This window comes from Schistocerca piceifrons, chromosome 2 (genome assembly GCF_021461385.2).
Source record: "Schistocerca piceifrons isolate TAMUIC-IGC-003096 chromosome 2, iqSchPice1.1, whole genome shotgun sequence".
NCBI classification, from domain to species: Eukaryota; Metazoa; Arthropoda; class Insecta; order Orthoptera; family Acrididae; genus Schistocerca; species Schistocerca piceifrons.
Window position 1 is genome coordinate 932,039,479 of NC_060139.1, and position 11,454 is coordinate 932,050,932.

An 11,454-nucleotide genomic window follows, 5' to 3' on the forward strand; every position below is an offset into this window, starting at 1 on the left:
GCGGCCGGCCACGTTTTTCACTTGGCATTCGGTAAAGATGTAGAAGTGGACGACAGTATCAATATTAAGTATAGAAATAGCGGTAGTCCCAGACTTACGTACTTTCTGGACTAAACCAGACTTATCGCGCTTTTTTGGCTGCAAGGAAACATTGGGGTGCTTTACTTTCTATGCAGAATGATATAACTTGGCTCAGAGAAGCAGATAAAAAAATTACTGATTTAATTGTGCTGTCTTTGAATCAAAGTGTCATTTCTGTTGGTCTCATTTGGTATTTCTCACAGTTATCGGCTGTACTATGCTGAAGCAGTTCTTTCTATGTGTGGTCCAAGTTTCATCGAGCTATGTTGTTGGAAGTCACACAACATGCGAAAGTTGCTTTCTTTCATAATTTTTGAACATGAATGTAGATTACCTTAATATTAAAGAAACTATCTACAAATCGCTTGCCCTTCAATGAAGGACAGTTCGTTCCGTATTACTGCGAATTAGAGGAGAGAGTGTTAGGAATATGATGAGCGAGTTGGTGTGGCAATTATTGAAACGGAGACCTTTTTCGTTGCGGTGAAATATTTTCACAAAAATTTTATCACCAACTTTCTCCTGTGAATTCGACTCCCTTCCACGTAGGGGAAAATGACCACCATAATAAAAAAAAAGAGAAATCAGAGCTCGCACGGGAAATAGGTGTTCATTTTCACCACGTGCTATTAGACAATGGCGATGTCGATAAACAGTTTGATAGTGTTTCTGTGAAGCCATTGCCAAACATATAAGTGTGAATTGTCGAGTAATCGTGTACATGTTGAGAGGTGGCATGCCTTTAGATGCAGACAGTGACTTGTCCCCTCTCATATTTATATCTTACTCTGAGTAATTCGATTTGGAGAAGTATGGCCGAGTATTTTCATTACAAGGCTAGTATTGAGAACTCAGAAGATATGAATATTTTCCTCTCTAATTGCATGTGGCGAAAAGTTGCTATTGCTTCACACGCGGACTTCCCATGTAGCGTCTTCCGTCACCCGGGTGGTCCTGTGACAGGCGGGCTCTGCTGATCTTGAAAGGGTTATGCCGACGGGTGTGAGGGAGTCGAGTGGATGCTTTCCAGATCCCGACATTGTCATAAGAGTGGCGGCGACACGCACACAGGGCCTGAAGGAGCGACTGGGGCTAGAGGTTCCGTTACTTCGCAGAAACTTAGTGAAAACACTTTCTGACGGGCTACCAGCGAGGCATGGGAATGACTTGTGTTCCCAGGCAATCTTTGTGGGCAAATTCCCGCGTTTTCTGCAAAATCATAACTGTGCTTGGCTTGCTCAGGGGATAGCTCCGTGACGTAGCAAAATCGCCGCAGAAATTGGCTCCAAGTATCTCCATTGGTGGAATAGTAGTGCTTCGGCAATAGAGTGGAATTTTCCGCCGGTTTTCGAGTTGCTGATTGGAACGTTTAACCACAGCCACTGTCGTTGGGCCGGGAATGTTCTGTGTCTGGCTTGTACGGGTGCTCTTGAAGAGAGTCGCCTCTCGTCTTTCGGTCAGAGTAGGTTACAAGACTGAGCTATTGCTGCTCTGGACAGCCTGCCTTTCGTGGGCTGTCTAATATACTTTCATTTAATTGTAACTGTTTGACGAAGTTGCTGAAGTTTCGACTTCAACATAACTTTCCGAGTACAGTTGGCAATTGAGCGTTCTGCGTATAAGCGGCCTATGTTGTCCGTCTTGAACAGTTTTGGCTAAAGTTGACTGTATCGGAGTTACTGTGTGACTTCACTTGTTAAAATCAATCACTGTACCGTCAGTGATCGTGTAGCGAGCCTTCTTCGTCTCCCTCAGAGGCGTATTTGTGTTGCTAGGGAGTCTTTAGTCTGGAAGAACAAGACCAGGATAATTTGTTTCGGGCTATACTCGTGACATTACCATCACCACGACGGGACGTCGAAGCAACCATCCATCGCCTCCGGTACACCAGATCATGTCCTTGCAGTTAAGAAGACAGCTTGGTAATGTATGTCCGCAGCACCGGCAAATCAGGGAATCTTGTTATGTGACAATCAGAGGTCAGCAGAGCGCGCCTGTTCCCGTCTTTTCTAACGTCGTTCTGTCTTGGGTGTTCATTGTCTGAGTTCTCACTACTGTAGCAGCAATTAATGTTGGGTTGGCTGGGTGTTTCTCTTAAGATTTGAATTGCAAACAATTGGCCCCACATACCACTTGGTCATAAATGTCACAATCTAGTTTATGGACAACTTCACCTTCACAGCATTTATTTGAGTATACAATTTGACGTATTGTAAATGTTTCATGTGTTTTGTTTATTCTTTTGAGTTTAGTCATAATAAATCAAATTGTTATTTTGGACAGAACTTATCATTCTGTGGATCGGTAAAGCAACCCTTTCATTTCTCACTATGTTAATGAAACTTTCCTTTATCAAATTAATTTCTATCAAATTAAATTATTGCAGGTGCCAAACTCTTTTCTACTCCACTTGCAGGGTCGATTACAGTCAGTTCGCGTTTCTTCTTAATCCATGTGCAACAGCAAAGGTCGGAGTTAGAAAAGGAGGGCTTAGAGCATCATCCATATGAAGATTCTAGAAGAATATAGTGTTAAATACACTGCTAGCCCTGGCACCTCGCGAGGTGGATTTAGACGTGTAGCTAAACTGTGATGGGTCAGCTCTGGCCGCCCGTCACTGATATAAAAACTATCACTGTTCGTACCATCTTCTCAAATATATAATAGTGGAGATTAGATTCGAATCATTGATGCAGCAGTCAGCTTATGCATCCTCTGCGCTATGAACAATTGGCTCCTGTACCTTCGCCGAGTCCGTCGTCATGAGGGTGACTTGGTGGCCCCGCTGGAGCAGCGCCTTGGCCAGGATGTGGAACGGCAGCTGGTGGCTGAACGACGGGGTTGGCGCCATCATCAAGATTCTGGCAGCCGAGCAGGCTGTCACCACGGCCAACAGTGACACTGCAACCGCTTTCAGCATGGTTCCTCCTGCAAAAGACAAGCTCATCTTGTACCTGCCATGTGGCTGTTTTGCGTATCATGTCTGTGAAAAGCAGTACCATTTAAGGCACTGATGGAATAAGACGAACAAAATGTGAGACCTCAGCGGATATGACGTGCGTAACAGTTTGGATATTTTGCTAAGTGTGAATGACGTAATTTTTTCCGTTGACACAAATTACAGGGCGCCGTGTGTTTCTTTCTGGCAGTCCAAGTCGTGAAAAAAAGTGAAAACTGTAGTTAATACTTTTTATACTTCGCAACATCCTTCTGTATTATAGTAGTCACACAGTTTCCGAGTATTTGAGGAAGTGGTAATGGGACAGCCTGAGGTCATTCCTTCTTCAAATGGACTATTCAGAGATAATGCAGACATTTAAGACCGTCATGCGGAGGTACTGGCGACAACTGAATGAGTGTAATGCCTTTCCTTCCACTCTATTGTAGCTCTTTTTGCACCAGTTATGAGTGTGGAAAATCTGAGACACGAAACAGCAATTAAAAACATTTAATGTTGCTGCTGTCGTGACATTTGGATTACTGCCGCTTTGTAACTGGAATCTCTGTTATTGCTGTCACAAATTTAGCCATCTCTAAAGTTTGTAATGATGTCTTCGTATTGCATAACGTTGCACGTGACAGAGGATGGGCGAACGATTACGACGTTCGAAATGGACGTACACAGGACCCAACTGGGGGCGGGGAATGGAGACAATGATTCATGTTAGTTTCACGGTGAATGACGAGATAGTTTAGTGGTTTTCAGATTTCTTGACCTTGGGTACACTAACTGTTACACAGTTTCCTTTACACGTTCTGTTACTGTCCAAAATGGCTGAGGTGGCAGGATGTCCCTCGCAGGATGCGCTGTTGTTATTATGTTAGCAGAATCTCTAGCTGACGACATAATATCAATACATCTTACGGCATAACTTTCTGGGGCTATAAATCGAAACCATGACATAGAAAGAACGTATTGATTATACGAAAACAACCGCTAAGAGTAATGTGTGGTGTTCATCCAAAGTAATTTTAATGAGACAGACATTCTAACTTCACCTGCGTAATATTTATACTAGGTACTGAAATTCATCATGAAAAATCCATCGCAATTTGAGGATAATACCTGTACAGCTACAGCACAAGAATATAAAATGACGTTAATTGCACATTACTAAACCTGTGACTCAGAAAGTATTTCCATATAAGGTAATAAAAATACCTTATCACTTGCCCAGTAACATAATATTTCTAAAAAATAGAAATAAAAATTTTAAACCTAATCCAAAACATTTCATCTCGACAGCTTTACCTAAATATATGAATATTAACTAAATAATCGCACTATAGGAAATATATGTACAGACACAGGACCTAAAAGGCATCACCAAAGATATATCGTCTCTCACAATACATGGTATAATACGATATTTAATATTATTGGTTTATGACTGTAATAATGTTATTTGTTCAACATGTATTACAAACTGCTTGTGTTACTTGTTTCATGCACGCCGACGGAGATCTGGGAAGAGCCGATGCTGCATCACACTTCACCTAGCACTAATCGCATCTGTTGGTCAGAAATCAGCCTGAAGAAGAAGCCGAAGCGACGTCAATTATATTGATGTCATTATGATGTGAGAATATGATAAATGAATTGCTATCGAATATGGTGTTTGATTGTATTCGTGAAATTGTATTCAGCATCGTTTTGCATTTTGCTTTGTACAGACGTTTATGTTTTAAAGTCTGCTCTTGGCCATTTAATAGTTCACAATAACTGCACATTATTTTAAGGTCAAGTATATTTTCGTATTAAATAAATAAATAGTTCTCACGTGTTCGATTGAAAATTGATTAACTGGTTTAAAAGTGTCAGTCCATCCCTTAGCCTAAAGAAAGACAAGCTTTGTTTGCTGTGATTATTGGAGGAATGATATTTGGTTGAATATTCTGCCCAACAGTTAATTTAACTGAAAGTTTCAAAAAGTAGAACATACATCTCCTGTCCAAAAAATATTACAACATAAATTAACTGCAGCATAAAGTGGCTTTATCAGAGGAAAGGACATTACCATGCGTGCTAAACCGATAAAAAGTATATGTTACACATAGACTAATACCACTCTGGCTAAATACCTGCGAGACAATTTGTTTGTAATGAAATTATTAAAACAGAGTTAATGCTTCATTGATAATCTTGAAAGTCTGTTTCAAACATCATCGGTGGTCGTTAGGACTACGGCGATAAATAACTGATATTATTATGATCACCGAAAGTTAGACTCAAAAATTTCTTCCTTTCTACAACCTTGTATAGGCACGAATCAATCGAACATGCTAATTACGAAAACGTAAAATCAGAGACATTGAAAACAATTGAATTGGTATATTTCATACAACAGTTCAAACGTCGTGAAACTACTTCGGCACTAATTGAATCCTCGATGGCGTACGATGTTGGTGGCTCTCTGGACAGGAAACATATTTTGTGCAACATACCAAATATCAGGTACGTTTTATGTTGTGTTGCCGGGAAGGCACGCAGTCACAAATATTATAAGGTTACGTGACGTTCAAGAAGCTTATAGGTCCACCGTATTAACATATTTACTTCGTTGTAAAATTTGTGTTTCGCTTATAACATGAGTAGTAACATAAGCTAATACGTCCATTTTTGCTAAATTTGGTTCATTTTGGTAAATTATCTATAAATGGCAGCTTACTGGCACAAGCACCAACAAGCATTGTATACATAGCCTGTAAACCGACTCTTTCAAAATGGTTCAAATGGCTCTAAGCATTATGGGATTTAACATCTGAGGTCGTCAGTCCCCTAGACTTAGAACTACTTAAACCTAACATCACACACATCCATGCCCGAGGCATGATTCGAACCTGCAACCGTACATTATATGCTGCGTAATTAGTTGGTGATGTTACAATCTTTCAGGGATGATGGAGAACGATAAACGTCCCAATTTGAGGTAATGGACACTGAACCAGAAACGAAAATTCGAAAGTTATAAGTGAAATCGTTCTGACACCTCTGATAGTGGAATACATGTACCGATAGTGTTGTTGCTAAGACTATAGGTAGACAGCTTTCAGAGGTGATAGCAAGGACTAAATCAAGAACAAAATTTACAGTAAACATAGGTTCTAAAATGTATACCTGAGGATCAATCAGCACTTGTTCATCTTCGCTACTGTCAAACACATCTCCTCTATTGAACAAGTGTTCATAGCTCTTAAGGTACGCAACTTAGAACCAATTTTCACCAGCCATTTTGTTCTTAGTTTGGTCCATACTACCACCTCTGAAAGTTGCCAACCATAAAATCTTAGCAACAACAGTACCAGTACATATATTCCACTGTCAGAGGTTTTCAGAACGTTTCTCGCCTATAAGTTTGCAACTCATTCGTTTCCGGTACAGGGCACATTATCTCAGACTGATACATGTATCATTCTCCATCATGCCTGAAAGTGTGTATCATAATCTCGGATTCACCATGTATATACATACATATAAGCTCTGTATTATCACTGGATGACGTTTCCAGAGACGTGTTCCTAACCTCATTTTATTCCTCAACACATCTTTTACATTCCTTCGAAGTTTGTCGGCCTAATTTTGAAACACCATGTATATAAGAAACAGGAGCAGTCCCAGCACTGATCCCAGAGGTAAATCTTCCTCCCCCCCCCCTCCCCCACACACTTAACAGTGCCCCAGTCGGACTCCACGTCATAGCCCTTCTCAACACTGTGAAAAATGAAGTTTTTCTGTCTTTTCCTGAAGTATGAGACGAACCAACTCAGCCCTACTACCTTAATCCGTAATAGACCAACTTTTGCAATAACATTTTGTGATCAAAACAATCATACGCCTTAGTTAAATAAATGAAGACCCCTAGAATTCCAAACTTTTTGTTTAATCCATCCAGTGCCTCGCAAGGAAAAGAGAGTACAGCATTTCCATTTGTTAAAACATTTCTAAAAACAAACTACACCACTGACGACGAATTAGGAGTACCATTATACAGTACTTGTATATAGAGACTTTCCAATACTTTATCAAAGACTGACGGCATAGAAATAGGTCTACAAGTTTCTAAATTGTCCCTTTTTCCTTTTTTTATAAAACAGCTCCAGTACCAAGCACTTTAATCGTTCAGGAGACTGACCATTCCTGAAAGGGTGCAAGGTAATATTTAATTTTCCTATGTTAAATGAATGTTCAGTGTGTGTGTGTCTATTGTTCCAGAAAATAATCATTCGAATTTGCGTTTATACACAAAAAGCGAAACACTTCTGAAACTTTTGTGTTACACTGCAACATGAAAAAGGCGTTTCTGTTTACAGAACTAATATTGCTATTAGCAAGTTTACAGATACTTCAGATCGGTACTCGGAATACCGAGTAGAGTGGTGCTCTCTAGCATAGGCTACAGGAGATAACATACGTTCCGTGTGAGCTGGTGTGTCTGGTGCGAGCTGCGTCCTCTCTCCTTAGGTCCGGCTGGTTCGCCACTGCCGCCGTCTCGCAGCGGCACCCTATTATAGGGTCGCCGCCATGGTGACCCTGGAGCGTCTCAGCCAGCAGCTAGCAGCCCAGCCCCTGCGCGATAAACGGCTGCCGCGCGCCTTACACTACGTTGCGACATGTGTCGTCACACACAGTATACGTACTCCCGAAAGACCGCGGCTACCATTAAAAATGTTCCGGGAGGAAGCTGTCCGTTTTCGGCGACATCTTCCTAAATAAAGTCGGTGAAAACCACTTCACTGGGGATAAAGGACGAGGAAAAACAGAAATCCTGCGGTCCTTCCAAAGATATTGCACAACTGGCATGCATGCATGTCTGAAGGAACGTACAGCGTAAAAATAAATATTACAGTCTAGACGGTCAAAAAATTCGCCAGATGCGAGAAGGACTCGCGAACTGAAGGTTTCGTACAACTTTAATTATGTATACAGTCAGTTCATCTATTCCGAGAAACGAGAACGTCGTCCATTTTTGCTTGTTCCCGACGTGGATACTGGTGCGATACTGGTCCCAGATATTCCGAAATTTTTCAAATAGTTTTAATTTCAATAATGTAAACGTGACATAAAGTCATGCACGAGGCAGGTGACCGTTATTACAATTATCAGTAGTTCTCCATTCAGGCTGACTGGGTCACGATGGTAAAAGTCAATCATCAGGAAGAAATGACTTTATTGGTCATATGACACGTTTCGGAATTTATCCATCATCAGATCCCCAGGAGCGATCACTGCACATAGATATGGCGTTTCATGTTCTGTGTTACATCAACATTCGCTGACTACTTTTAATTTCAAATTCGACATCTGGTAACAAATGACAAAAGAAATACTTTTCTTGTGATATAATTAGACTATTTTCGTTTTTTTTCCTTTACTTGTACTGTGAAATGTTGCTACTGGCCAAATTTCATGATTCTAGGTGAGTGAGAAGTATGCTATAGGTTTTGAGTTTGCGAGTATCAATATATATAACACATATGTCCGTATCTTTCCGTTGGACTCACTCAGAAGCTTACATTTATTACATTGCCAAGGGACCATAGACCTTGGCATGAGACATGAATTTTAACTTGATATGTCTACCCGCTACTTAATGAACAGACGAACAGTCAGATAAGAAATGACAACAATACGCTTTTCTTGTGATATAACTATAAATTCACAGTTTTCCGATTTTTTCCATTACTTTTACTGTGAAACCTCTCTTCCTGCCAAATTTCATGATTCCAGACCAATTGGAAATAGCCCATACATTTTGATGAGTGAGTTTGCGAGAATAGAAATACACTACTGGCCATTAAAATTGCTGCACCAAGAAGAAATGCAAATGATAAACGTGTGTTCATTGGACAAATATATTATACTAGAACTGACATGTAATTACATTATCACGCAATTTGGGTGCATAGATCCCGAGAAATCAGTACCCAGAACAACCACCTCTGGATGTAATAACAGCCTTTATACGCCCGGGCATTGAGTCAAACAGAGCTTGGATGACGTGTACAGGTACAGTTGCCCATGCAGCTTCAACACGATACCACACTTCATCAAGAGTAGTTACTGGCGTACTGTAACGAGCCAGTTGCTCGGCCACCATTGACCAGACGTTTTCAATTGGTGAGAGATCTGGAGAATGTGCTGGCCGGGGCAGTAGTCGAACATTTTCTGTATCCAGAAAGGCCCGTAGAGGACTTGCAACATGCAGTTGTGCATTATCCTGCTGAAATGTACGGTTTAGCAGCGATCGAATGAAGGGTAGAGCCACGGGTCGAACACATCTGAAATGTAACGTCCACTGTTAAAAAGTGCCGTCAATGCGAACAAGAGGTGACCGTGACGTGTAACCAATGGCACCCCATACCATCATGCCGGGTGATACTCCAGTATGGCGCTGTCGAATACACGCTTCCAATGTACGTTCACCACGATGTCACCAGACACGGATGCGACCATCAAGATGCTGTAAACAGAACCTGAATTCATCCGAAAAAATGACATTTTGCCATTCGTGCACCCAGGTTCGTCGTTGAGTACTCCATCACAGGCGCTCCTGTCTGTGATGCAGCGTCAACGGTAATCGCAGCCATGGTCGCCGAGCTGATAGTCCATGCTGCTGCAAACGTCGTCGAACTGTTCGTGCAAATGGTTGTTGTCTTGCAAACGTCCCCATTTGTTTACTCGGGGATCGAGACGTGGCTGCACGATCCGTTACAGCCATGAGGATAAGATGCCTGTCATCTCGAGTGCTAGTGATGCGAGGTCGTTGGGATCCAGCACGGCGTTCCGTATTACTCACCTGAACCCACCGATTCCGTATTCTGCTAACAGTCATTGTATCTCGACCAACGCGAGCAGCAATGTCGCGATACAATAAACCGCAATCGCGATAGGCTACAATCCGACCTTTATCAAAGTCGGAAACGTGATGGTACGCATTTCTCCTCCTTACACGAGGCATCACAACAACGTGTCACCAGGCAACGCCGGTCAACTGCTGTTTGTGTATGAGAAATCGGTTGGAAACTTTCCTTTTGTCAGCACGTTGTAGGTGTCGCCACCGGCGCCAACCTTGTGCGAATGCTCTGAAAAGCTAATCATTTGCATATCACAGCATCTTCTTCCTGTCGGCTAATTTCGCGTATGTAGCACGCCATCTTCGTGGTGTAGCAATTTTAATGGCCAGTAGTGTATCTGACATAAATGGCCACATCTTTTGAGTGCATTGACTTAGAGTCTTAAAATTTTGTCGCCGCCAAGATACCGCAGATCTTATTGTGTGACATAAATTTGAACTTGACCCGACAATCTGTTCAAGAAAAAAGTGGATCATAACAGATGGACAGACATAGAGACAGACAGTTGAGAAATGGCGAAAAATATTTTTTCGTGTTATATACAAGTAATTACGAATTAACAGTTTTCAGATTTTTTCCTTTACTTGTATTGTGAAACTTTGCTTCTTGCCAAATTTCATGATTCTAGATCAACGGGAAGTACCCTATAGGTTTTGACGAGTGTGTTTTCGAGTATCAAAATATGTCACAGAAATGGCTGTACCTTTTGAGTTCATTCTCTTAGAGGTTTAAAATGTTTATACTGTTAAAGCACCATAGACCTTATTATGTGACATAAATGTGAACTTGATATGCATATTCGTTCAAGAGAAAAAATGGTCTTAACAGACGGACATATAAACAGATAGACGGACGAAAAATGATTAAAATATTTTTTCGTGTTATATAATTACAATTTAATAGTTTTCGTATTTTTCCCTTTACTTGTACTGTGAAACGTTGCTTCTTGCCAAATTTCATTATTCTAGGTGAACGGGAAGTAACTTATAGTTTACGATGAGTGAGTTTACGTTATACAGAGGTTTGTCAAAAATAAAACATTTACAGCCAAAAACACCATGTACACATGGTCATACCCGTATATGTAGCGCTCACAGATGATCGTTAAGCTATAACAATAACAGTATTCATCAAAATGTACCCTAGTACATTTGTTCAGGTTAGCTTGACGTATTCCATTCGTTGATGATACAACACTGGTGCCAATCTGCTACATTTTATCCACTAATAAGACAACTTGGCATGACGTTCCAATTCACAATGAACACGTTCTGTCATAAACATTTATTGAAGACCTGAAGATATCATCGTCTGTCGAAACCTAGGCGCTTCAGTCTGGAACCTCGAGACCGCTACGGCCGCAGGTTAGAATCCTGCCTCGGGCATGGATATGTGTGATGTCCTTAGATTAGTTAGGTTTAAGTAGTTCTACCTTCTCGGGGACTGATGACCTAAGATGTTAAGTCCCATACTGCTCAGAGCCATTTTAAAAATAAAGAAATATTTATACGATATTAG

At 41.0% G+C, this 11,454-nt stretch overlaps 1 protein-coding gene across 1 annotated transcript in view; it reads right to left on the bottom strand.

The window, feature by feature from the left end:
* The window catches only part of LOC124776249 (UDP-glucosyltransferase 2-like), a 33,415-nt gene extending 25,797 nt beyond the window's left edge, over positions 1-7,618 (bottom strand). Inside the window, exons 1-2 of the mRNA XM_047251116.1 lie at positions 7,494-7,618; positions 2,825-3,009 (exon numbers count right to left, since the gene is read on the bottom strand). Of these exons, the coding sequence (XP_047107072.1) occupies positions 2,825-3,001 (177 nt within the window). The 5' untranslated portion in view covers positions 3,002-3,009; positions 7,494-7,618. The remainder of the gene's footprint in view (positions 1-2,824; positions 3,010-7,493) is intronic.
* Between the last annotated feature and the right edge of the window lie 3,836 nt (positions 7,619-11,454).